Source organism: Zeus faber (assembly GCF_960531495.2).
Source record: "Zeus faber genome assembly, chromosome: 11".
Taxonomy (NCBI): Eukaryota; Metazoa; Chordata; class Actinopteri; order Zeiformes; family Zeidae; genus Zeus; species Zeus faber.
In genome coordinates, this window is record NC_137205.1 from 4,397,161 (window position 1) to 4,423,997 (window position 26,837).

At 45.7% G+C, this 26,837-nt stretch overlaps 1 protein-coding gene across 1 annotated transcript; it reads left to right on the forward strand.

Moving 5' to 3' along the window:
• prkar1aa (protein kinase, cAMP-dependent, regulatory, type I, alpha (tissue specific extinguisher 1) a) lies at window positions 1-22,657 on the forward strand. Its single transcript, XM_080009397.1, has 11 exons — window positions 1-177; window positions 1,362-1,551; window positions 2,419-2,595; window positions 3,157-3,248; window positions 3,330-3,391; window positions 9,150-9,196; window positions 9,439-9,597; window positions 10,232-10,292; window positions 14,355-14,476; window positions 14,804-14,885; window positions 21,920-22,657. The coding sequence occupies exons 2-11, from the start codon at window positions 1,378-1,380 to the stop codon at window positions 22,090-22,092; spliced, it is 1,149 nt and encodes a 382-aa protein (XP_079865523.1). The 5' UTR covers window positions 1-177; window positions 1,362-1,377; the 3' UTR covers window positions 22,093-22,657.
• Window positions 22,658-26,837: the final 4,180 nt, after the last annotated feature.

Here is a 26,837-nt window from a genome sequence, read left to right on the forward strand (position 1 = left end):
CTGTAGGAGTTAACTAACCACAGAAGATGGCGGTAATGTAACACCAAGGATACAAGCTGCCGTTAACCCTTAAAGAAGAAGAAGAGCACGAAGAAGCAGAAGAAGAAAATCGTCCAGTACACGGAAGTGGCATAACCAGTCCGTTAAAGCTACACCTGTTACATGCCTATATTTCAGGTAATGTTTTTAAAGGGACTTGAAGGTTTTAGATGTATTCATGTAGTAGAATAACATTGGTGGGGTGTTTTGATGAGTTTTTGCTTCCTGGAACTTTGTGATTTTTACAACCCCGTTGTTGACGAATTGCTAGCTAGCTCGAACGGCTAGTAGTAGAGGATTTTAAAGAAGCCATCTTTTTTTCACAAAAAAAATCTCAATTTATATTGACCTTATATCGAAGGGTTATTCGACACCGCCAAATACTATTTCGGTCAGGTGGTTTTTTTTTTTTACTTGGTATGGTCGAGGTGTGTAAGCGAGTGCTAGTTTGCTTTGATCTGGTTTCGCTTCTGTGTACGTTTAAAGAAATACGCTTTCTTTAGATTCATTTTATGTGAGCTTAATGTTCGAGGTGTGACATTCAGGTGTCAAAGCAGCAAGTTAAGAAAGAGATAAGGTAGATGACATAAGAAAAAAAAAAAGTACACATCTGTCAATAAAGTTAACATTGAGCATGCTAAGAAGTGCCATAGCAGCGATAACAGCAGTCGCAATAATAATGCACCAATGGTAATAATGGAATATTAGTGGTAATATTGGTAGTACCACTCACAATAATGTTTTGTCAAACATAATTGATAGCTAGATAATAGATTGCATATTTGATGGCTCTGAATGTCTACGTGCAAAGAGTAGTCCAGACTAATTTAAGGTGGTATTATAATGTCCAGTGTAAATAATATAGAGTAATAGTATAGAGAAATAGCCTGGGATGTATATGATATAGAATATATAGAGTAGTCTAATATAATACTTATACTACTACTAATACTACTAAACTCCAGGATGTTATTGGAAATGTCCCATGCGCAAAATACAGTCCAGATTAATAATCCAATGACCATGTGGAATGTAAATTTCAGGTGTATATGATATTCGGGAGTCTTGCATCACTAGTCAATACTAATAATCCAAAATTGTATTACAAATGCCTTGTGCAGTATGATAATATTATGAATGCAGCAGGGGTTAAAAGTCTAAATTTCAATATATTGGATTACATTATCCCATGTGAAGTACACTGTAGTGATTGCTGTCAGTTGCTTCCTCCCTGGAAAAACACTCACCGTCAAGCTGAATTGTCCAAGGTGATACTATATATACCGTTTGTAATTTTTCTATGCATCTTCAACTTTTTCCAGGTCAAAAAAGGAAGCCATGGCGTCCGTCAATATCGGCAGCGAGGAAGAGCGCAGCCTGAGGGAGTGCGAGCAGTACGTTCAGAAACATAACATCCACCAGCTTTTGAAGGATTGCATCGTCCAGCTCTGTACGTCTCGGCCCGACCGGCCGATGGCATTCCTTAAGGAATATTTCGAGAGGCTGGAAAAGGTAGGGTACCCAGGAAGGGGCCTGGGAATGGGCTCAGGGGAAACCTCTCCTCAAATTGCGAGAAGTCATGTCTGTGATGTTGTTTTCATACACTGTACAGAAAATGGGGATTAAATATATTTTGTCTGTTTTGTTTAGCCGTGTGTGGTTTTGCAAAAAAATTGATGAGACTTTGTGAAAATTTGAAACTTTCTGACACAGAATTCTGTTATGAAATCCTAAGCTTACTGTTGAACGTATTCCTTGCCATCATACTTACTTGCTACACTTGCCTGTCAAAAAATGCTCGGTCATGCTGCACCAAAATCGGTTGTGGTGGTACAGTGGTTTTCAACCGGGGGCATTTCAAGCCTAATTTCAGATTTGTGAAACTTTTATTCTATTTGTGAAAACAAGAAAATGGGGATTTCACTGTTATTTATTTCACACCGAACTAATGGAAATAAATCGAAAATAAAAAAAACACTGGGACCGTAAGCATCATAGCTGAGTTTATAAATAATATTAATAAGGCGTTATACATATGTAATTATGGGCCATAGGCCAGAATTAAAATGCAACACAACAGTTTATTAAAAAATATCTAGGTGGTCCCTGCTCTGTTTTTCTATCCACCAAGGGCTGGAAAAGGTCGAAGACCCCTGGTGAAGTATATTCCTAGTCTTATCCTTTTTTCATCAGCGCCAGTGACCACACACACACACACACACACACACACACACACACTCACACACACATAAACCCCCTTCAGCAGTTTATATTAATCATAATTTTGGGGGTAGTGATAAAGAACGCATATAAAACATTTTTAATGGCCACATCACATCTGTCAGTTTTATTACTTATATATATATTTTTCCTTTCCAGGTGGAGAGCATGCAGATTGAGATGCAGGTGCAGAAGAAGTCCAGCAGCTCTCGCACCGAGTCACGGGAGGAAGAGGTGTCTCCTCCCATGAACCCTGTCGTGCGGGGCCGCTGCCGAAGGGGGGCCATCAGTGCCGAGGTGTACACAGAGGAGGATGCTGCATCTTATGTTCGAAAGGTCAGGTGGTCCTACACTCGATGTGTCACTGCCGCGTTGTCATTAAGGCATGACAATTTACATATAATAGTTTTTGTGTTGTGTGTTGCATACATTACATTGTGACAAGCCCAAGAAAAAATAATTTTCTAAAATCTCGGTAGAGAAAAAAAGTGATGTCAGGCTCTTGGGGACATGTCGACCAAAAGTCTTACTGATTATGCAGAAGGAAAAACGTCAAAACGCAAGTTCTGTGTTTCGTGGTTCGAGAGAAAAAATTGACTAATGCAGTCAAGAATAGAAAATAATTTTCTGAAAAGCAGAAATGCAGTCTCGGTCACGTTGGGATATTATATATTCTTTAATTTTTTTACTTGAAATTACAAGAAAGAGTTTGTGGAATGTGAGTGGCACAGCAACGCTAATATTTTGAAAGTGGTGTATTCCACACCAGGGAGCGTTCCCAAAATGGTGCACTAGTGAACAGGCTTCTCTTTAAAGTGACTTTGAGTCATTATCTGTTAAATTTTTCATACGCTCAAGATCTACCAGCTTAACGTCTTCTCCACTCTTTTCCCGAAGGTGATCCCAAAAGACTACAAAACCATGGGTGCCTTGGCCAAGGCAATAGAGAGGAACGTGCTGTTTGCTCACCTGGATGACAACGAGAGAAGGTAAACAAACCACCTCCAAAAAATAAAAGGATGAATTCCTTGCCACATATTTTCATCCTAAACATGTTTTTCTTTTTCCAGCGATATATTCGATGCCATGTTTTCTGTTAACTACATCAGTGGTGAGACAGTCATCCAACAAGGTGAGCCATCTGCAGATCATTCAACATAAACTTGACTTTTGAGTATGTGCGTGCACGCGCGCGTGCGTGTACAAACACTACAACAGCAGTGATTTTTACTTTTTCAGTAATCAACTGAGAGCAAGCCGATTTGCACGCTTCCGATGTAATTGTACGTTACAGTACAGTAATGTACTATGTGTCTCTGACAGACAAAACTGGTGTATGGCTGAACTTCTATAAAAGGACGTTGGTGCATGGTTCGAATTGTTGTTTGGATATTAAACTACATGTTAAAACCTATTTCAGATTTGTGAAAACTTTATTTTATTCGTGAAAACAGAGAAAGGGTGGATTTCCCTGTAGAAGTTGTCGCCTTCACACTAGGGATGTTCACGACAGCTATTTAACGTGTCGGAGGCATTTACTGATAAGTCGTCATTGTTGGGGGGTGGGGGAGACCGTGATGAAGAAAGTGTCCACACAGGGCTTTTTTTGTTTCATTCAATAAAAACAGAGTAAAATAAATAAATCCGCACTTTGTTTGGAAAACAAATGGTTCTGATCTGAGCTGCCGAATCAACAATGCATTTCTTTGTGTGCATTTGCGAATGAAGGCTAAAATAAATAAATGTATAGTCATGATGAATTAGTTATACAGCTATAAAACGCTAGAGAACTGCATGGTTTTACCTACACGTAATGGCAGTCTGATATAGCGAGATGATGACAAAGCGGTGTCTGAAACAAAACCTAATTTCGCTACGCGGCTCACACGTGCGATGTATATAGGACAGGATAGGAGGCAGTTGACATTGCGGACACAAAAACAATGATCGGCCCGCCTGGAAATTCTTAGAAAGAATTCTGAGAAGGTGAAACTCCTGCAGTGCATACCGCCATGTGCACACACACGCTCAGCTTCCTCTCCCACACCACCACGTGCACACGCACACTCTTCTCCCTCTCCCATTTGGAAGACAGTACCGTTAGTTTTTTATTTTATTTTGACCGCAGACCAGTCAGGATGCCCATACTGACCCCTGTCCACTGTCGAAAGCGCTTGCAATGGGCATGTGAGCTTTAGAACTGGACCATGGAGCAATGGAAGAAGGTGGCCTGGTCTGATGAATCACGTTTTCTTCTATGTCATATGGATGGCCGGGGTTAGGATCCGATCGAGTATCTGTGGGGTGTGCTGGAACAACAAGCCTGAGCCATTTGGTCCCCACCTCACAATTTATGCCATGGTCAAACTACACAACGTTTTGTCTTGTGATAGGGAATCTTGCAGTCATGTGGTTTCACACTACCTGACTGATCGATGACAGGGGGTCACATATTACAAGCTCTTTCACCAGCAGGAATCCCCAAAGAGTCTGGGTCGGATCTCTAAACTTTGTTTTGTCACAAAAACACGCGAGAATTGACACAGGAAATGACACGATACCATACCCGGGCACAGGATTAATTCTTTTTTATTATATTCTTGATCACATTAAAAAAACGAATACAAGCAGAATTTAAATAAGAAATACCTTAAAAACCTAGAGAAGAAAAGTAAAATAGGCATGTTGTGTGTTTCTGGCTGCTGCTCCGTGCACTCCCGTCTCCCCTTCTTGAGCCCCGTGTCTGCTCTCATTGGCTGTAGCTTGTTGCGTCACTCCCGACTCGATCCCAACATGACCAGATATTAAACATGCTTGATATTTTGCTGGCATCTGTTAGCCATTGGCGAGCAGTCGGATTGCATTGTGAGCGTTGTGTGTTTCTGGCTGCTGCTCCGTGTACTCCCGTCTCCCCGTCTTAAGCAGTTGGGCGAGCAGTCAGATCACGTTGTGAGCAGTTCACACTGTGCTTGTCGCTCACGGGGCGTGCGCTATGATTGTCCTCCGATCTGGGGCTTTGCTCCATGATCTCCAAAAACCTGTCGGCGAGTGGAAAATCAGGCCGGAATCACGTGGTCTGAACTTGGCATTACAGAGCTTATTTATATTTTATTTTATTTGTTAAACCTGTGCTGTCAGGTTGCTGGGCATACACCAGAGTATTTGTATGCTATTGCATCTAGGACAGAGTTAGTCTGCAAGTGGAGTTCAAGTTCTCAACCTGCAATGCAACTCTTTATTAATTCTTAAATCGTCAAGAACTGCTGCAATAACTCTGTCCTGTGGGCAACCTGTGGGATGAAAAGAGCACAGTTTTTTGTTATACAGAACCGCCACCAATCCCCCTCTTTGGTGAACGTTTTTACCATGTTTGGGTCTAAAAACAATTATTCACTACTCCAAGAGATTCACCACGAGTGAGACAATTAAACATAGAAACAAACAACATATACACGAAAAAAACATTAACATCGGACGACAACATGTACCAATAAAAACAGAGTTAATTAGGTCCAGGAAAACTGGAACAGCACATTGCCTCTTCCTGTCATAGTTATGGCAGTAAATGAGGATGAAAAAGCGAGGGATGCAACCAGGGAGGTGCTGGGGTGCGTTCAAAGCAGCTGCCGGCATTACAGAACTTAACGGATCTTCTGCTAACGTCTTGGTGCCAGATACCACAGGACACCTCGAGAGGTTTTGTGGAGTCCATGTCTTGATGGGTCAGAGCTGTTTTGGGGGCACGAGGGGGAGCTACACAATATTAGTGGTTATGAGTGGTGGTTTTAATGTTGTGGCTGATCGGTGTATACTATATATCTACTTTTTTTTCATCTAGGGGGTCCCTGCTCTGTTTCTCTATCCACCAAGGCATCCTTGGGCTGGAAAAGGTTGACCCCTCTCTAGGTCGTCCTCAGACGAGCCTTCCATCGTTGTTTCCAGTCATCCCGGTTCTCCATACATCTGGCCAGCTCGTACACACACACATGTTAAAGTGGGACGTCCTTGTGACCGGTGCCCATGTGTTGGCTCCCACAGTACCAGTTTGCTGGCTGGCAGCTCCTGGTGTCTTTGACAGTGTCCTGCTAGTCTCATTCTCCTTACAGCAGTCTTCTCGCTCACCCTTGGTATTCCCTCGTACAGAAGTCTGTTGGTTACATGTGTACTCTTGCTGATGTTAAGCACTACACGCAACATCCTGGTGTAGCACCCGTCCAGGGACTTCTCTAGGGTTGGCTTCAGGGACCAGCATTCACTGCCATAGAGGAGAACGGACTCTACTGTCGCATAGAAGAAGCTGAGTTTGATTTGGCGGGGGAGGTTGGCGTTCCATACACTGGACATGCCGTTCAGGGCCCTCCATGCAGGTGCCTTCCTCACTTTCAGATCTTGCTCAGTTGAGTTGACCCATGAACCCAGGTACTTGAAGTCATCGACTTCTTTCAGCACTGTTCCTCCTGCTGTAGTCAGAGGTTGATGTTCTGGTGGAACGTTATAGGTGAAGACCTCAGTTTTCTTGGCGTTTAGCCTCAGGCCTACTTTGGCGCACTCCAGCTGTACCCTTTTCAGTAGTTCTTGTGCTTGTTCCACATTATTGGAGAGCAGACTGATGTCATCCGCACAATCAAGGTCTGTGAGGACCACTGCGGGATGTCGTCTTGACCTCCTTGGTGTTAGCGTGAAGCTAAGATCCTGCTCTCGCCTGCTGATTGCCTTCCTGAGTGCGTAATCGAGGACTATGATGAAGAGGAAGGGGGCTAGTGTGTCCCCTTGCATAACGCCAGCCAGGATGTCAAACTCCTCGCTGTTGCCATCTGGGGTCATCACCTTGGCCCTTGTTCCTGCGTACATGGTCTCTATTGCTCGGAGTAGGTTGGGAGGAATTCCATACGCCTTAAGGATTTTCACCATCATGCCTCTGTGGATCGAGTCAAAAGCCTTTTTGAAATCAATGAAGTACAGAACTGCAGTCAGGTTGTACTTCCTCACCTCCTCAATTATTCTCCTGAGTGCCAAGATCTGGGTTGTTGTTGTTCTCCCCTCCCGAAAGCCGTTCTGGTTCTCCCTCAAATAAGGGTCGATGGCAGGTCTTATCCTGTTCAGTATCATGCGATTGTAGATCTTTGCAGGGATACATGTCAGGCTAATGCCTCGGTAGTTGTCCGGTTTCGAGAGATCTCCAGCTTTGGGCACTGGGATGATGTTCGATAGAGACCACATATCAGGCTGCCGATTGTGCAGCAGAGCAAGGTTGCAGAAATCTAGAAAGATGTCGTCGAGATCACATTTCTTCAGGACCTCTGGGGGTAGACCATCTGGACCGGCACTTTTCGCCACTTTCACTGAGGTTTTTGCCCTGGCGACCTCCCCAGCCGTGAAGGGACCATCGTCAATTCCCAGGTCTTGGAGGACTGTTGGCACATCTTCCTCCACTGCTTCCGCAGTCTCTCCCAGCAGCCTCTGGAAGTGCCTGGCCCAGGTTGTCACCCTCCCCTCAGGGCTGTGTCTTTCGACCTGTCCCTCCTTGGTCCTCTTCCTCCCGGTCATTTCATTGATTACCCTCCAGACCTCCCCATATCTCTGTCCACCTTGCGCTGCCTTCACTCTCTGCACTTTCTCCATCAGCTCCTCCCCTTTGATGGTGTCGTAGGTGTTGAAGAGAAGCTGTTTGGCTTCGTTCATCTCCCTACGTCTCTTCACTGTTGGTACCCGCTCATAGTTGAGGCCAAGGATTGCCAGGAAGTTGTGTGCTGGGACGTCTCGGACCGCTGTTACTAGGTCCTCAAAGAACTCCACCACCACGTCAGATGGTGCCACGTTGGTGGGTGAGTACACGACTATGACTGTTGTTACTGGGTTGCCCGAAAACTCTGCGATCAGGATCCTGTCTGTGTGGTGGTAAACATGACGAAGAGCCTTTCGCGCTCGAGAACTCAGCATTAACCCGACGCCGCCTGTTGCGGCCTGGGCCTTGTTTCGCCACGCTGATGCAGAGATGAATGTGCATCTCTCCACTCTGCGGTACACGATCGGGTCATCAGCGTGCACTTTTCTGTGTTCCTGGATCCCCAGGATCTCCACTCCCCATTCCTCAGCACAGTGTGCTAGCTCAATCAACCTCGCTTCTTCTCTCGCTGTGCATGCGTTGAAGGTTTCCATAACAAATGGTCTCCGACAGCGCATGAGTGCATTGGACGGGGTGCTGTGATCGGACAGGACCCTCCCTGGGACACTCCCAGGGTTTGAGGTCCTGTCGTCATGGTGCCCTCCAGAAGGAGGACCAGCAACACCGTCCGCCGCGATGTTCCTGCGGACTCCCGCTGCTGGAAGTATAGGATTTGGGATGACTTTGTACTCCATGGTTAGCTTTACTATGCTGATAGCGGACTTTGGGGCGCAACTCCTCGCAGTCCCGGTTTTAGTTCAGAGTGTCCTTCTCCTAGACGGGTTGCCGGCCAAGGCTATGAGCCCCATCCGCCCATGCTATTTAACCCATAGCTAGGACAGTGGTTGGCAGACGTCAGGAGTTGTCCACACACCTTGTGGGCCTGCGTGCCTTGCCTCTGGGGCCCACTGCTGCTCCGAGATCTCCTACAGTTTGGCCTGGGACCTTGCGATACCCAGTTACCGTGTGTGGCCACGCGGAGGCACTGCAGAAGTCTTGGCGATGGAGAGGCTATGTACTGACCTCGGAAGACTAACGCACTCGGCTTCCTTTACCCAAGACTGGGTTGGTCAGCGGCAGGAACTAAGGGAGGGGAGTCACATGCATCTCTACAACCAACATCTCTCTAGTATGCTGCACTAGACGCATCAGTACACCCTACGAGCTCTCGCCCGCTCACACACAAACCCCTGCACTAAACATTTTTTCTCTTCTTCTTGTCCAGGCGACGAAGGCGACAACTTCTACGTTATCGACCAAGGAGAGATGGATGTAAGTTCTTAGGATTGTTGTATATTGACAATGTTGCTATTGTTTTTGCTATTTTTTACATATTATGTATCAATGTGTCTATCTTATCATATTATTTGTAGAACCTTTTTGGGGGTAATGGTATGGCTTCTATTTGGGGACTAAATGGTTCCTCATTTAGTTCCTGTACCTTGGTGGAAAAGCGGTTGTATTGTCACAACTATTTTTATTCTCTCTCTCTCCCTCCTCATTTTTGTGGCCAGGTGTACGTCAACAGCGACTGGGTGACCAGCATTGGAGAAGGGGGCAGCTTCGGGGAGCTTGCACTCATCTACGGGACGCCGCGTGCTGCTACCGTCCAAGCCAAATCAAACGTCAAGCTGTGGGGCATCGACAGAGACAGCTACAGGAGAATACTCATGGTAGCCCCACACCTGCCGAGTTTTTGGTTTGGTTTCAATACCATATATACTCCTGCCTTTTTTGGGGGGGGAAATTAGCTTTGTGTCTGTCTTACCCAGGTTCTGCTAGATTCTATTCAGAATTTTAAACAACTAAGATCTAGTTCTTATGGTACCATATGGTAACAGCAATTTGAACTGACCTTGTCTGAATCTGGGTAAGAAGGGAATTACTCAGAAAACTGTATCCCTTTAAGTTCTTACTTAAGTTGGAAAGTTCACAATTATTAGGGCTGAGTGAAATTTTGTTGGTATCGAGTAGTGGAATATCCTACAGCAGCATTTGATACCTTAATAGTTTAATACAGAGTGAATGTGGCTCACAATTTTCTTGTTAGAGAAAAAGAAGGAAAATTCTCAGCAAAAATGTATACATTTTAAAGCAGTACATGGACTCTAACTCAGTATTTTATTCTTATTCTTATGATTGTTAATAATAATAAATCATGATAAAATTATTAATGTGGTTTGAAACATTTACGTATCTTGGGTGTCACCTATGTGTGTATGTAAGTATTTAATGCTCAAACCTACCTGACTAAACAATTAAGTTATGTAATTTTTCTCCTGAGATTGCAATTTTTTTCTTTTTTAGGGGAGCACATTGAGAAAACGCAAGATGTACGAGGAATTTCTCAGTAAAGTGTCTATTCTAGGTGAGAGGTCGCACACACGTCACACTTCACTTACAATAAGGGCTGTCAATCGATTTAAATATTTAATCGGGATTAATCGCATGATTGTTGTATGTTAATTAGAATTAATCGGAAATTGATAGCACCTTTTTGTATCTCTTCAAAATGTAGCTTAAAGGGATATTTTTCAAGTTTTAATACTCCTATCATCAGAGAGCTGAAAAATGTGTCACACTACAGTTAAAGCCTCGTGCATTTCTAAAATCGCCAGGAGCAGCCAAATAAGTTGAAAAAACCTTTCTTGGTGGAAAATGAGATCTTTCCAGATTCGTGTTCCTTTGTGGTTTTTTTTATCTCTCAACGTATTTTTGAAACCAAGTTTGATTTATAAATTGTAGAAAAATGCCGTTAGATTACATGGGGAAACGCAGTTCACTTACCAACACGCGGAACAACGCTGAATAACGCCGAACGGTCGTTTCCTTTAAAGCGAGCGTCTAGGTGAAGATCATTCCTCCATATTCCATATGATATGAAGTCACAATGTGAAACCGTTTTGATAGAATTTAACCTTTAAATTGTACTACTCTTTCACACACGGACCCACTGTGATACCGCGAAGAAGAAAAGCCCTTCGCGTCACGCACCTACGTCACTTCCGTAAACAGGCCGTTAAAGCGCAGCACGGGTGTGTTTCGGTATCACAGTGCATTGCACTGCTGCCTCACAGCAAGAAGGTTCTGGGTTCGATTCCCGCCTGGGGCGCTGTTGGCACCGTGCTCCGGCGGGTTATCTCCCAAATAGGAGCCTTTCTGTTTGGAGTTTGCGTGTTCTCCCCGTGCTCACATGGGGTTTCCTCCACCTCAAGTCAGTAAGGACCCCCACCAAAAACATGCACCCATCATGGTCTGACCAGCGATGGACAATTATCACCTGGTCCCCGGGCGCGTCCACGTATGCTGCCCACTGCTCCTGGCTGTGCCCCCGGAGGAAGGACAAGCCAGAATGGGTCAAAAGCAGAGGATCCATTTCACCGGCCACCATCAGTGTGTGTGTGTGTGTGTGTGTGTGTGCGTGCGTGCATGTGTTGTAGTGTGGTGTGTTGCGTGACTAATAAAGACTGTTTCTTCTTCTGTTTCTGTTAATAAGCCATGAGGCTTTGTTTGTCCGCCAACCCCATTTGCATTCTGGGAGCTGGCTGAATGAACCTGGTGTGCGTAAAAATTTGGAGGTGATTATCTCAGAAACACGGTTTGCCACACCCTTGTCATTAACAAGTCATAACTTTAATAATATTTGCATGATTTGCACAAGTGACACCTTGTTTGGAAGCTCTGATTCTCCACTTTCATTATGCAAAATAAAATCGGTCTCGAAACCCTCAAAGGTACTGCATTTAGCTTAAAAAAAAAAAAATGCACAAATCATAACATAGCAAATTCAAGTCCAGTAACTATCTTTGTAGTGTTCTTTTACTCTTTTTTTCCAACTTGTTTTTCACTTAAATTTTTTCTACTACACATGTTGTGTAGATCTCTTTATAATATGGATATGCATTTTTCTTATCTGCAAGACGGTGGCGGAAACCTTGTTTATTCAAGGGAACAGCTGCTCTCACTCCGAACAGTGGGGCACAAAATGTTTACTCCATGTCGGAGGAACATCCCCGTCTGCTCTCACAGTGGTGAATCCCTGTAAATCCACATTAGCGTTAGCATTAGCCACGTTTCCATGAAACAGAAAACTACACTCCCTGTAGATCTTCTGGTTCTTCACCAGAGCAGCCAGCTTGTTGGTCAGCGAGTTCATGTTCCCCATCACTACCGACGGAATATAGGGCTTGTACCTCCACCGCTTTGCCATTAGCTTAGCCTTAGCTTAGCACCAGCTCTGCAGCCCCGGTAACTGTGCCTAAGTTAAGCAGCAAGCACAAAGGAGGGGGACTCGCACTCTTCCTTAACATCAGGCATTGCAACCCAAGACATGTTACTGTTATGGTGGCTGTGGGAGTCGCTGTCCACAGGTAAGGGTTTAGGGAGGGACAGGGAGTCCTTTTTGCCGTGCTGCGCCAACACCGCAAGAGTTTTTATTATAATGTTCAACAGAACAGCTCGCTGGCCACAATTATCCATAACAAATAATAATGATGAGGGTGGTGATGATTATGATGATGATACTCTCGGGACAGGAGGAATGGCATTTTGCTCTGGCTCCTGTTCGGCTGATGAGCCCATGTGCCGACCCCCCCTGCAAGACAGACAAACATTAAGAAATCTCCCTGCCTCGAGTTGGACAAATCAGCGCCGCATGGGCGCTGATTAGGCTGATTAGAGGCAGCTTGGCGGCCGCGGGAAAGGGAATTGTGCTGTCTTCCGCAGCTGGTGCTTGACCACGCTCCTTGGTCCGCCACAGTGACTGAAGTTCTGACATAGAGCTGCTGGCTGTGAGTTTCCACATTACCACATTACATGCCCTCAGAGTTCTCGCACGCCATTGTTGTTTGTGTGTACATCCCTGCACTGCATACGCAGGGAGTATGATGTCATCCACGTCGGGCAAACGGTCGGAACGTAACAGAACGTACTTTAGTGCGTCAATAAAAGAATGACATTAAAACTAATTTGTATTAACGTATTATCGTATTAACTTTGACAGCCCTACTTAAAATACATTGTGGCCATTTTTTTTTTCAATCCAGGCTAAATTAAAATGTTGGTTGGTTGCAAACTATATATATATATATATATATATATATATATATATATATATATACACACACACACACTCACTGGCCACTTTATTAGGTACACCTGAACAAGTCATCTCAAACTAGTTTCTTGAACATGACAATGAGTTCACTGTACTCCAATGGCTTCCACAGTCATCAGATCTAAATCCAATAGAGCACCTTTGGGATGTGGTGGAACGGGAGATTCGCATCATGGATGTGCAGCCGACAATTCTGCAGTAACTGCGTGATGCTATCATGTCAATATGGACCAAAATCTCGAAGGAATGTTTCCAACACCTTGTTGAATCTATGCCACGAAGAATTAAGGCAATTCTGAAGGCAAAAGGGGGGCCAACCCAGGACATGAACTGTCCTTCACAATTGCTCAGCTCCGATCTGTGAGATCAGGAGGACCTGACATAACTGTTTCACCAGACCCATCTTCCACTTCTTCTGAGGTAGTGGGGTATCTTAATCTCAGAATAGAGTAAATGCCTTTAAAAGGAGTGCTTTGGATCAGTTTAACAACCCAAAAAGAAGGGGAAATAAGTGATAGTGGCCATCTTAATTTCACCAGTCCTTTCAGGACATAAAAGTCACTGTATTTTTCTCGTTCTTCATTATTTTTTTTCCAAGTGCTTCCATCTGTTTTTCAGAAGTAAGCACTTCAAATTGCTAATTGTTAACTTGTCACTATAAAGTTACAGTATTGTTTTATTGTACAATTTTTATTCAATGCACATACTTTTATAGAGAAATAAATGGTGCAAAGCACATACTGTTATAGAGAAATAAATCTGCAATTCTTTGTCGTTTGACCCGAACATTGGGTTAGGAAATGAGTGGGACAGAACATGATCAAGTCTATGTTTGTGTTGAAAACAAGTATAGTATCATTATTTTACAATAAAGACAATTTGGTAGTGAATGTTGAAAACCCGGACATTTAAGTATTTACAGATATTTATTGGGCTTGAGTTTGCCATGTTATGATTTGAGCATTTTTTTATGATAATGCAGTAACTGTAGGGTTTCTGGAGATTATTTATCATTGTTTTGTGTTATTAATTTCCAATAAACAGACATTTGCATAAAGCAAGCATATTTGTCCACTCCCACGTTGATAAGAGTATTAAACCATACAAATATTCCTTTAAGTTATTTTGAACACATAAAAATCATACATTTTAGATTAATCGCAATTAACTTTGGACAATCATGCGATTAAATATTTGAATCGATTGGCAGCCATAATTACATTTTTTTACACACAAACACACACACACACACATAAATATAAATTGTAACATTTGTTAAGTTGTGAGTAAACATTGTTTCCGCTCCCCGTCCAGAGTCCCTGGAGAAGTGGGAGCGTCTGGCGGTCGCGGACGCCCTCGGGACAGTGCAGTTCGAGGATGGGCAGAAGATCGTGGTGCAGGGGGAGCCAGGAGACGAGTTTTTCATCATCCTTGAGGTACAACCCCAGCCCCACAATGCCTCAAACGCCAGCTCCAAATGACTACATGAAGCACCTGGGCCCGAACTTTCAATTAATCAAGTGCATCGCCGTTTAAGCATGAGGCAAAAACAAAACATATCGTCACTCACTTAAAAAAAAAGGATCTGTTTATTCAAAGCCCCTAAATATATTCAGTCAATAGTCATTCGTTTTTAGCTAGTCAGAGCTATACTGTGCGGGAGTTGCATACTGCGCTGGTATATACTGTATTCTTTGGAGTGTGGACCTGCTTTAACCATGGGGCCCGTTAGTATTCACTCACTGAACAACACTTATTTTCAGGGATCAGCTGCTGTGCTCCAGAGAAGGTCGGAGAGTGAGGAGTTTGTGGAGGTTGGCAGACTTGGACCCTCGGACTATTTTGGTGAGTTGGCCTGTGTTTTCTTATTATTTAAATTTTTTGTAACCACCATTTTGGTTGTTAAACCCCCATACATACACACACACACACACACACACACACACACACACACACACACACACACACACACACAATTGTGATCGTAACAATATATCGTAGCATTAAAATGTGATGATTCATCGTGGGGGCTGAAAAATGGATTGTGATATAAACTAAACATACAAATTTCTCACCTACCGCTAACAGGGCAGAATCACCAATTCGACATCACTTGATTGGTGCTCACATTCGGTATTTTCGCACCACAGGAACCGTTTCATAGTTTTTAACTTTTGAAGGAACCTTCCCTTTTTTTGTGTCCACACTGCAGGAACTAGGTCGTTCATATTTCTTAGAACTCAGTTTTAAGGAACTTTTTTAGCTCCTACTCCAGGGCAGGTACTAACCGACACAAGAAGAAACTTGGTTGACGTAAGTGCATGGTGATTGGTCCAGATGTAAATCCACGGTCCCTCACCCCCGGCACACTGAGGACAATCCAACCGGTCGGGTCACATCGATCTGGGTGCGGACCAGCCCATGTACACTCAGCGGTAATAAAAAAAAAAAAAAAAAAAAAAATAATAAAAGATTTTTTTTTATTGGAGATTTATTTATTTTTTTTATTTTATTTTCCAACCTTAATTGAATGAATAAACGTGTCCCCCGTAATCCGTGTGCGGTGTCCCGATGCGAGCCTGTGCCTTGCGAAAGTTGGAACTCACTTTTAAATTACGTCTTGTAGATCTAATATGAGTGAAGATTCAGAAACTGGATTGTTTATTTTTCACCAGATTTTAGTGGACTGATAAGATAAAATAAGTGAAAGTTACGAAGTAAATACAACACGGAACTCACGCTGAAACACTGTTGGCTGAAGTCACTTAAGCGTCTCTTCAGAGTTACAGTGCGGTGCTAATACAACCAGAAAAAAGCCCTTGAAGGTATTTAGTTTTTGGGGGACCTCTTCAGTTCCTAGTTCTCCTCAGGGAGTCCCTAGAACTGTTTGGTGTGAAAACACCTATTGTCACCATAGATAAAGAAAGCGATACCATAGGTTGACAGTTTGTTAATACAGGACGAGATGTGTCGCACCATGTAGCGCAAGCAGCCATGCTATATGATAGCAAGTGGGAAAATTAGGCTTCCCGTATTGAGTCAGTGTGCAAAAGATACAATGCAGCAATTGTATTATTTTCACTTAGAACTGTATGCAAATAGCCTGGGGACCATTGAAATCTGCAAGCTCATGTTTCATCTGCTCTGGCAGATACATACAGGGTTGGGCCAATCACAACTGTTTATCTAATATGGGGCAGGTTTGATATGGTGATAATCCAGGGAAGCGCCGATATGGAACCTTACCAAGATGGCTGCCGCTGGTGTGGAAGGGTCTGTTAAATCCACTATCACGAGAGTATTAAAATAACTGGACAGTTTATCTTCTCCAAAAAGGAAGAACAAACAACTGCACTTGAAGCTGTGTTTGCCGTACTTCTGACCGGATTTGGTAAAGTTGAATATACCAACTGTTCCCGCTCGTCTCCATAATTTGTTTCTCAGCGCTTCACATTTTTCTTTGCTCTGATGGTTGTAGGTCTATCCAATTGCGTCCAGAGACTGCGCTAGGGATGCACCAATTTATGGGCCGTACATCGTCATACACAGCCTTTTGTTGACTTCTATCGGCCTATCGGCAAACAAGATAATATTCACCGATGGCAGTGGCCGATGTTTATCCAGTTTTTCCCACACAAAGACTTCACTTAGGTGGGCCTCCTAGGTATATTAACGGCCGCCAGAGTATATTTGGCGATCTACTAAAAACAATTTTTTTGATCCGTCCAAGAGAGAGCCACCTGCAATCGATTTTAAAATACGTGGACACACCTCTTTGCAGCGCTCCAAGCAGCAAGTGATGCTGCGTTAATGGGAACTCAGAAAATCGTAAATGATGCTGCGTTCAGGGGAACTGGGAAAACATCGGTATCGGCTATTGGCCAAATTGTTATATTAAAGATCGAGATCGGCCCAGAATTTCACAATTGATGCATCCCTAGTCTACGCACATTCATTCAACACCCCTTGGAAATCGAAAATGAACTTAGATGTTCCAGACTAATACGCACTTGCCAGTTGTTCTGGTGATATAAGGTTAGTATACGAATGGAAAAACTAGGAAATGGTTGCACTTGCAATGACTATACTTGCATTGTGTGGGGTTTTCTTCCCACAGTTAAGGGTTCAGAGAGGGAGAAGTCTTTTTGGCCATGGTGCTAACATGGCTTGAGTTTTATTGTCCATTTCAGTGTCCGGCATGCAGCCCACAATTATATATACTGTTTATCTATATACCTGAGGATCTATTATAAAAGGGTTGCCAATAGTCCTCTCGGGCGCAGGAGGATTGGCGTTCTGCTCTTGGGCTGCTCACAAGCCCGTGTGCCCATCCCCTCTGTAGGAAAGACAAAACATTAAGGAAACTCCCTGCCTTGAATTGGACTAATCAGTGCCGTGTGGGCACTGATTGGGTCAATTCGAGGCAGCTTGGTGGCCGCGGGAAAGGGGAACCGTGCTGACATCCGCAGCCAGTGCTTGACCACGCCCCTTGGTCCGCCACATACCCGCCTTAGGTGGGGGAGCCGTCCGGTCGACAGCCGACTCCGCTCCCGCCCCCTCCAGAGCGTGAGAGTAAGTCAGCCACGACCATTTGTGCCGCCGGCCTGTGGACCACCTGGAAGTTAAAGGGCTGGAGAGCAAGGTATCACCGGGTGAACCGCGCATTTGTGTCCTTGCAGTGGAGCCACAGCAGCGGGGCGGGGTCTGAACAGAGGGTGAAAGCTCGTCCCAGGAGGTAGTAGCAGAGGGAGCCGACTGCCCATTTGATAGCGAGACACTTTCTCCACCGTGCTTTTCCTCGACTCCCGCTCTGAGAGCTTGTGGCTGGGGTACAGCACCGGACACTCGGTCCCCTCAACCTCCTGGGATAGGACTGCGCCCAGCCCTCTGTTTGACGCGTTGGTCTGCAGACAGAAAGGGAGAGAGAAGTTAGGGTTATTCAGCACTGGCTTCTCAAAGAGAGCTGAGTTTACCCTCGCAAATGCCTGCTGGCACTTCTCTGACCACTGGACCGGATCTGGAGCACCTTTTCGAGTTAAGTCAGTCAAGGGGCTGGTTAGCTCTGAAAAGTTGGGGACAAACCTCCTATAGTAGCCGGCCAGCCCCAAGAACTGCCTCACCTCCTTCTTGGTCTTAGGTATTGGCATGGTTGCGACCGCTGCGGTTTTATCAAGCTGGGTTTGGACCAGGCCTTCGCCCAAGTGGTACCCCAGATACTGAACCTCCCGCCGTCCCACGGCACACTTCTTTGGGTTGGCGGTGAGCTCAGCCCGCCTCAGGGACTCCAGCACAGCACCCACATGCTGCATATGCCACTTCCAGGTGTCACTGTGAATAATAACATCATCTAGGTAGGCTGCGGCATATGCTACATGTGGACGCAGAACGTGGTCCATGAGTCTCTGAAAGGTGGCTGGGGCACCGAACAACCTGAACGGAAGGGTGCGAAAGTGGTATAAGCCAAACGGTGTGGAGAACGCAGATTTTCCTTGGACTCCTGAGACAAGGGAATCTGCCAGTAGCTCTTGGTTAAATCCAGTGTTGTGAAAAAACAAGCTGTACCTAACGGGTCGAGAAGTTCATCGACCCGGGGCATCGGGTAGGTGTCGAACTTGGACACCGCGTTCACCCTTCGGTAGTCCACGCAGAACCGGACTGAACCATCAGGCTTACTCACCAGCACGATAGGACTAGACCAGTCACTTGTGGACTCCTCTATGACGTCCATGTCCAGCATGGCCTTTAATTCCGCCTGCAAGATCTTGCATTTGTGTTCGGGCAGGCGATACAGCCGAGAGCGCATCTTCACCCTTGGGGTCGTCTCCACATGGTGGTGTATGAGGGACATGAGGCCTGGCAGGGAGGAGAAAACATCAGAGAAGCGACACTGAAGTGCAGCTACGTCCGCCCTCTGGGGTGGAGAGAGATGGTCACTTAACAGGGCTGCGGTACGATCGGCTGCTTTTAAACCTCCGGCCCCAATTCATCCCACTCAATGACCACTGTAACCAGAGCCACGGACGCCCCCTCCCTCCTTGATAAATCTGTGTCGCCCTCTGCCTGTCAGACAGTTCGACCTCATAATTGACCTCGCTAACCTGTCGTGTGACCACAAAAGGCCCTTGCCACTTTGCGAGCAATTTAGAGCTGGACGTAGGGAGCAACACATAACACCTTGTCTCCCGGTGCAAATTGTCTTCTCCCGTGATAACAGCCGGATCAGCGCGTGTAACTTTGCTCTCAGGTCCATAACATACTGTATTTCATTCTTACTGGTGCTAGGACCTTCCTCCCAGTTTTCTTTAATTAGGTCTAGCACCCCCGGGGTCTCCTACCAAAGAGGAGTTCAAAGGGAGAAAATCCTGTGGAGGCGTGGGGAACCCCCCGTACCGCAAACAACAGGGCAAACAACCACTTGTCCCAATTACGGCTATCGTCGTGAACAAACATTCAAATCATGTTTTTCAGCGTTTTATTAAACCACTCCACCAGGCCGTCTGGGGATGGTAAACGCTGGTCCAAATTGAGCGGACGCCCAGTAACTCGTAAATATCCCGAAGTGTACGTGACATAAAGGTAGTGCCCTGTTCGGTCAGGATTTCCTTTGGAATCCCGACTCGGGAGATGACCTGAAACAGCGCCTGCGCCACACTTTTGCATAATCCACTAGGACTAACACAAAACCATACCCATGGGCACTGCAGTGTAACGGCCCGATGAGGTCCATACAGAGTCTTTCGAATGGGGCCTGGACTAGGAGGAGGGCCCTCAATGGCACTCTTGGCATGGTTGGAGGGGTTGACTGACTGGCACTCAGGACTTGCGCACATCTGCCCAAATGCCCGGCCAATAGAGGCGGGCCATTACCCGCCGGCTATCGGGGTATGGTGGGCCGCTGTGAGCATTTTCCGGCAGCCCTTTGGCACCAACAATTGGGTTATCTCCTCTCCTGTCTGAGTTTCACGGCCCACACAATATATAATCTGTCCCTAATCACCGAAAAATACAGGTGAGTGAGCATGGAGTCTGGGCGCGTCAATACACCATAGATTTGAGCTACCCCCTCAAAGGTCTCACGTAGGGTGGCGTCTCGCGACTGCTCAAGCAGAAAATCGTCGATAGGGAAGGTTACAGGGACCGGGGGAGACCCTACTTGGGATCACGCCGCCCCCGAACCCGTCGCACTCGCCGACGACCCCTCCGCACCACCGTGCGCCATGCAACACTCACATTTCCATACCAGCCGTGAATGCACTCCCCCAGCCTCTATCATCAACGCATCAAACCCTGGCCAATCCGTGCCCAAAATCAGGGAGTGCGACAGGCGGGAACTAACCACAGCCTGTACCCTATGCTTTTTCCCCTTGTGACGAATTTCGAGCTGGACCATCGGATATGTGTGAATATCCCCATGCACACAACGAACCTCCACCTGTAACGGCCTGCGACCCGGACCACCTGGCCGAGTTCCATCCGAGTACAGTCGTGGCAGTTGTGGCCAGGCCGCCTGCAGTGTCCGCACCCCTGCCCAGATGTTTGCGCAGCTCCCTGACAGAGAGGGGACAGCATGGGAAGGGGAGAGAGTGTCCAGCGGCACCACAGAACCTGGCCAATCCCGCATAGGTCCTGGTGTCGGATGTAGCTCCCCCCCAGACATTGCACCGCGACGAGCTGGGGACCCGGCGAATCCCGTGTGGGTCTTGGGGACGGACGTAGCGCCCCCCCTGACATTGTCCTCCGGGGCACTGCAACGGGCTGGGGACCCGGGATATCCCGTGTGGGTCCTGGGGGCGGACGCGGGTCTGGACCTCTTGCCGGCTCCCGTTTGGCGGCGGCGGGCCGGTCACAGCGTGCTCCAGGGAGCTCACTCTGGCAAGGACACGCCCTAACTGGCAGCGGAGGTACTCCCGCTCTTTCTCCATTTCAGCAAGGCAGTTCCGAAGCCCGCGGATCGACTCCAGGGCGCCTTTTACTCGGTGCCCTGCCCCTCCCGGATCCTGTTGTCTACGCCACTTGTGGAGTTTTCTTCCCACAGTTAAGGGTTCAAGGAGGGAGACGTCTTTTTGGCCGTGGTGCGCCAACATGGCTTGAGTTTTATTGTCCATTTCAGTGTCTGGCACGCAGGCCACAATTATATTTATTTATATATATATATATATATATATATAATCTCTCTGAGGATCTATTATAAAGGGGGTTGCTAATAGTCCTCTTGGGCGCAGGAGGATTGGCGTTCCGCTCCTGGGCTGCTCACGAGCACGTGCGCCCATCCCCTCTGTAAGACAGACAAAACGTTAAGAAAACTCCCTGTCTTGATTTGCGCCCACATGGTGCTGATTGGGCCAATTCGAGGCAACTTGGTGGCCACAGTAAAAGGGAACCCTGCTGTCGTCCGCAGCCGGTGCTTGACCACGGGCCTTAATCCGTCACACATTGTTTTTGAGATTTAGTACTGAATGAATTAACAAGGCATCTTCCATAGTCATGATAGACAATGCAGATGCACATGGGTTTTATTTTGGGCATTTTAGGTGTCGTGATCCAAATCCAAGACTCCATTGAAATAATAAAATCATCTGTTTAACATTTATTCTTCCTGTTTTTAATTTATTTAATTATTTTAATTATTTTATTATTCCACTTTGTTTGCTTTTATTGTCACAATCTGATGGCCTCATTTTAATGTAAAGCACTTTGAGTTACATGTCATGTATGAAGGGTGCTATACAAATAAAGGTTATTATTATTATTATTGTGGTTTGTTTCCATTCAAACTATATTTTATGGATTGTATCTAACCGTGAGCTCAGTGTTATTCGTCAGACTCCTCCTCCCTGCCACCAGCTCATACCCTCCTCCTTTCTTTCCTCTACCGACAGGTGAGATTGCGCTGCTGATGAACCGCCCGCGGGCCGCCACCGTGGCCTCCCGGGGGCCCCTCAAGTGCGTCAAGCTGGACCGGCCACGCTTCGAGCGTGTGCTGGGGCCCTGCTCTGACATCCTGAAGAGGAACATCCAGCAGTACAACAGCTTTGTGTCCCTGTCTGTCTAACTGTCGCCCTCCTTTCCCGTCCACTTTCAATCCTCAAGTTAATTCGCTCTTGCTTTGATTGTATGTTTTGTTGTCATTTCCAAACTGTTTTCCAAAGTGGCCTTTTTTTTTTCCATTTCAAAACTCTGTTTAATTAGGATTGCTGCGTGTGCGTGTCCGTGCGCACGTGCTTCTTAACCTTAGCGTGCACACGCGTAGTTTTTCAGAGTCATGCTGATTGGTAAGCCAGAAGGGGGATCTTCGCTGACAAAGAAGTATAAGAAGATGAAATTTCAAGTTCCTCCATCGTTACGTTTGGTCATTGTTATGTTGCTGTTTTATGAGTCTTCAGATAATTCCTCCCTGACTTCTACCTCCCACCTTCACGGCTCTGTTGTGTGGTGGGGGGAAAACGACACAGGAGACTTATGTTCAGGTCAGATTGCAATGCGCACTGTGCTACTTTGTGCAATGGAAAAGTGCCGTTAGTTATTCTTTATTTCTTTGTTCTTTATTGTAATTCTCCACATACACTTATTAGTAGCCTTTCTTCCTTGGTCGATTAAATTCTCTATCATTCCAGTTGCACATGAGTTTCATTTTCATTTTGCTGGTTCCTGCCATTTCAAACAGAAGTCCCAAATGTTCAAACAAATCAATCTAATGCTACCTCTTGGAAGATCAGACTGCCAGAAAGCAAAGTGAAACCCTTGTGAAAAGTGTTTGTGTGTGTTTTTTGCGCAGTGCAAGAGATAGTCTTGGCCTTTGGCAAGCTGTTTTATGTTGCATGTGTGCAGAGCCATTGCCAAAGATAATGCCTTGGTGCAGAGGTGTATGGCAAGCCGTTTGAACATTTAATCCATAGGATGAACTAGTAACTTTTCAAAAGTCACTAGTACTTATATTTTAGTTACTAGTTGCTATTCCAATAGTTACTAGTAACTATTTTAGTTTTACTAGTCAAACTGTGTTAGGTACTAGTACTTATTTATTAGATACTATTAACTTTTCCAATTGTTACTCGTAAATACTATGTTTCTCGTAACAATTTGGACAATTCTGTCATTGAATCCTATGGGGCTCCGTGTTAAAGAATATTCCATATTTGCCTCCAACTAGTATATTCAGATTGCTACGACTGTCTGTTTCAGTTTCACTAGTCACTATTAATTAAGTACTAGTACTTATTCATTCCTGACCAGTGCCTTTTCTTGCCGTTACGAGTAACATTTTTGGTTTTACCATTAACAATGTATTGTTGTTGCTTGTTGAAAGTTTAATTTAAAATGTTACGAGTAACAGCAAGAAGGCATTAGTCTCTAATGAGTAAGTAATATTTTTTAGGAACTAGTAACATTGAAATAGATACTAGTAACAATTGGAATAGTTACTAGTATCCAATAAATACTTACCAGTACCTAATTTATTTTGGCTAGTAACTGAAATAGTTACAAGTAGCTGTTGGAATAACAACTAATAACCAAAAATAAGTAGTACTAGTGACTTTTAAAAAGTGACTAGTTTGTCCAATTGTTAAAATGGCTTGCCATAGAAGTGTCCCTAAGAGGAAGATCAGATGACAAAGGCTGTGTCCAGAATGGCGTATTATTTAGGGCGCTAAATTAAAACACGTGCGATATCAGTACGTCCAAAATGATAGTATGCATCAAGTGTCAGGATGACCTCTTACAACAGGTCAGATATCGTAGGATGTAAGTACTGCACACTATGCTGACATACCGTATCCCACGATGCATTGTCTGGACAAACACGCAGTGAAAACTGGATTTACTCTGCCATTTTGGACACGGCAAGAGTTTTCTGGTGTAGCTTCTCCAGTAACACAGATTTTTAGTTTGGAATGAAATTTCAAAAGAATGGATTTTAAATTTGTATCTGTTTTGAGTTGAATACATTGTTGATGTGTAAAAGAGTGTGTACTTTTAAAAACAATGTTTTTCGGCATTGGATAGGAAGTCTAAATTTGCATCCAAAACATTTGTTTATGTCTGCATTAACTGCTACCCAAAATGGCCTTCGGAAAAAATGTTTTTGTGTGGATACTTGACACAACTATTTACTTATTTACTTACTTTTTACTTATTATTACAGTTCAATGTTACTGAAGTATTTTGGTCATTTTGTCATGCTAAGTGAGAATTTGAATCCAACAACTTTGCATTTAAAGTTAGCCGTAGCAGTCCTCTAAACGGAACCCATATTATGTCCCTCTTTTTTTTGGTTGTGAACTTATATCAAGGTCTTCCGGAAAGGTCCTCCCTATCGCTAGTACTCAAGAATTAATTCAACAGGTTGTGCATGAATATTTTTTAGGGGCTTTTTTTTGGTCTCCTCTGTTGGATGTCCTTACAGCAAGTAAGGACAGCAATAAAATGCATAAATTCTTACAAACTGGTTGTAGTTGTTTTTATGTACAGTATACACATTCTTAAAGGATGCTTGCCAACAGTCCTCTATTGGATGCTGCCTCACAGAAAGAAGGTCCTGGGTTCGATTCCCGCCTGGGGCGCTGTTGGCACCGTGCTCTGGGCGGGTTATCTCCCAAATAGGAGCCTTTCTGTGTGGAATTTGCATGATCTCCTCATGCTCACATGGGGTTTCCTCCACCTCACGTCAGTAAGGACCCCCACCAAAAACCTGCACCCATCATCGTCTGACCAGCGATGGACACTTATCACCTGGTCCCCCGGCGCGTCCACGTATGCTGCCCACTGCTCCTGGCTGTGCCCCCGGAGGAAGGACAAGCCAGAATGGGTCAAAAGCAGAGGATCCATTTCACCGGCCACCATCAGTGTGTGTGTGTGTGTGTGTGCAAGCATGTGTTGTAGTGTGGTGTGTTGTGTGACGAATAAAGGCTGTTTCTTCTTCTATTTGGTTGAGTTGTCAATGAAACTGCTTCTGAACTAATGCTCTACTGACTAATGCAGCATTTAGTTCTTTGCAGAAATGATGTTGTCCGGCCACTTATTAAGGTACCGGTATCTGTCTGTGTGGTGAATGGGGTGGCTTAAGTAGCCACACCTGATGTTCGTTGGTTGGGCTAACGAGCATCAGGTTTAAAAACCCCGTCCATACACACACACAGTCAGGATGGGAGCCCTGTGTCCTGACAAATTCCATCTGCTCCTGGCGAAGTCCACCTAGCCTCATCGCTACAATAAACTGGTGTTATCAACCCCCTGTCGTCTTGTGTCTCTGCTGGAGGTCCCTGAAAACGTCACTTGGCATGGCATGGTAGCGAGTCTGCCACCTGAGCTGGGGACCCTCCGGCACGGGGAAGGTACACAAAAGGGCAGCCTGAAGACGGCCTGGAGCCACCAGTGGTTTGACGGGCAGCCCCAGCACCAGCCCTCTCCCGCCTGGCAGCAGCAGCACCTATGGGGTCCGGTGGAGCACCGGGGGAGAAGCAGTGCAGCAACCACCACAGGTAACCGCTGGCAGCTAACTTCTCCGCCCAGCAGGCATCGCCGGGACCATCCAGCAGCCGGATCAACCCCCTCTCGACTGGCAGCGGGCAGCACCTGGGGGATTAGGCTTTGGCCAGGAATTCTTCCTGGCCTCAGTTTGGTGTGTGTGTGTGCCAGGGGCGGTGGTTATGGGGTGGGTTAAGTAGCCAGACCGACAAGCATCAGGTGTGGCTAACGAGCATCATGTTTAAAAACCCCATCCACACACACACACACACACACACTCACTCAGTCAGAATTGGAGCCCTGTGTCATGACATGTTCCATCTGCTCCTGGCAAATTCCACCTAGCCTCATCTTTTCAACAAACTGGTGGTATCAACCCCCTGTTGTCTGTGCCGGAGGTCCCTGAGAACGTCACTTGGGTGGTGAATCTGCTACAGTCTGCTATCGATCTGTTAAATAAGGCTGCGTGAAATGCAAGGAAATTACAATTGATCCAAAACAACGACATGAAATGCCTGAGGAAAAATGTGTATTTTGGTTTGGCTCGTCCATTTCCATTTGTGTCAGCAGGGTTAGAAGTTGTTCTGGAAACAGCCACCCAAGGCACTCAACAGATCCTACACGTAAATCTCTTAAATAATGGTTTAAATAAAGTTTTTTTTTATGTCATCGAATTTCCAAAATACTGTATGTTTGAATTCAACTAAATCAGGAATTTGGTTGAGTTGAATCCCAGTGGATTACCTAAGCAGCGGGTTACCTAGAATGGAACTTCATCGAGGGAGATGCCCCACCCTCACATCGGCTGCGGTGGGGTGGGCCTCCCCATTGCGCGCGGTGGGAGGCTGTCGCCGTGGGGCCGGTATCCAGGCCTGCGATCTGTGCCTTGCGCCCGCGGCCCGGGTATTATGCTTGCGGCTGCGTCTTGTGCCTGCACCTTGGGGTTGGTTGTATGTGTGCGCCCCTGGGGTGCCGGGTCTCTTTGTGCTCCCTGGGACTGGGTCATGCTGGGCGTGGGGGTTGCTCCACAGTTCTCTGGGGGTCCAGGGTTCTTCTGCGCCCACAGGGAAGGGCGCTCGGGGCTTTCCTGCGGCCGTAGGGTGTCTACAAGGCTACAGAGTTCGGGGGGCTTCGGGGCCCTTTCTGCTGCTTGAAAGCGCCACGACATAATACCGACCTTCTACATCAGTACCAATGGGGATAAGTCATGTACACTCACTGGTGGACATCTTACACACAAACACATACAGGCGGTCCCATCACACACTCACACACCACCACACCTGCTTGGAGTGCACCCCAGCACCCTCCTGGTTGCATTCCTCTCCTTTC

What these genes read in the sequence shown, in the direction of transcription:
- prkar1aa (XM_080009397.1), top strand. Translation starts at nt 1,378, where the DNA reads ATGGCGTCCGTCAATATCGGCAGCGAGGAAGAGCGCAGCCTGAGGGAG. An exon ending in ATTTCGAGAGGCTGGAAAAG is followed by an intron (nt 1,552 to 2,418) that starts GTAGGGTACCCA and finishes TTTCCTTTCCAG; the next exon opens with GTGGAGAGCATGCAGATTGA. An exon ending in CTGGATGACAACGAGAGAAG is followed by an intron (nt 3,249 to 3,329) that starts GTAAACAAACCA and finishes TTCTTTTTCCAG; the next exon opens with CGATATATTCGATGCCATGT.